General features: G+C 50.7%; 1 protein-coding gene across 1 annotated transcript in view; it reads left to right on the forward strand.

Moving 5' to 3' along the window:
* Positions 1–182, forward strand: part of LOC114072282 (serine/threonine-protein kinase PAK 2-like) — an 8,010-nt gene extending 7,828 nt beyond the window's left edge. Inside the window, exon 4 of the mRNA XM_027910197.1 lies at positions 177–182. Within this exon, the coding sequence (XP_027765998.1) occupies positions 177–182 (6 nt within the window). The remainder of the gene's footprint in view (positions 1–176) is intronic.
* The last annotated feature ends 264 nt before the right edge of the window (positions 183–446 follow it).

Consider the following 446-nt stretch of genomic DNA (forward strand, 5'->3'; position numbering starts at 1 on the left):
TGATGCTTTCCTTGGGAGATATGATGCCTCTGTGTCTCCACATCGTACAGCCAAGGGCAAGAAAGGAGAAAGAAACTTTCTTGCCTAAAAGAGCAACCCAGCACCTGAGAGCTGTCAGATCACAGTTCTCAGGAACTTCAAATATTTGGCTGAGAACAATCTTCCGTGCTCCTCAGGAGTAGAACCACATGGTTTCGAAATGGAAAACATTCCTTTCTTTGCTGCTCTTTCCTTTCTAGGGCTTTCGGAACGGTCTACAGAGTGACCGACACTGCCACAGGAGGAGAGGTAAGTGTCAAGGTTCCCAGCAGGTTTTGCAACTCTCCAGTGCTGCTTTCCACTCTGGGCCGAGCTGTGGATGGAGCTTTGGGTCCCCAGCAGATCTTTCCTGCAAGGGCTGTTCCTCTGGAGCGCAGTCCCGTGCCAGCCTACCAAATCCATTTGGG

This window comes from Empidonax traillii, unplaced genomic scaffold (assembly GCF_003031625.1).
Source record: "Empidonax traillii isolate 1590-97213 ecotype Southwest subspecies unplaced genomic scaffold, ASM303162v1 scaffold2904:size17082, whole genome shotgun sequence".
Lineage (NCBI taxonomy): Eukaryota > Metazoa > Chordata > Aves > Passeriformes > Tyrannidae > Empidonax > Empidonax traillii.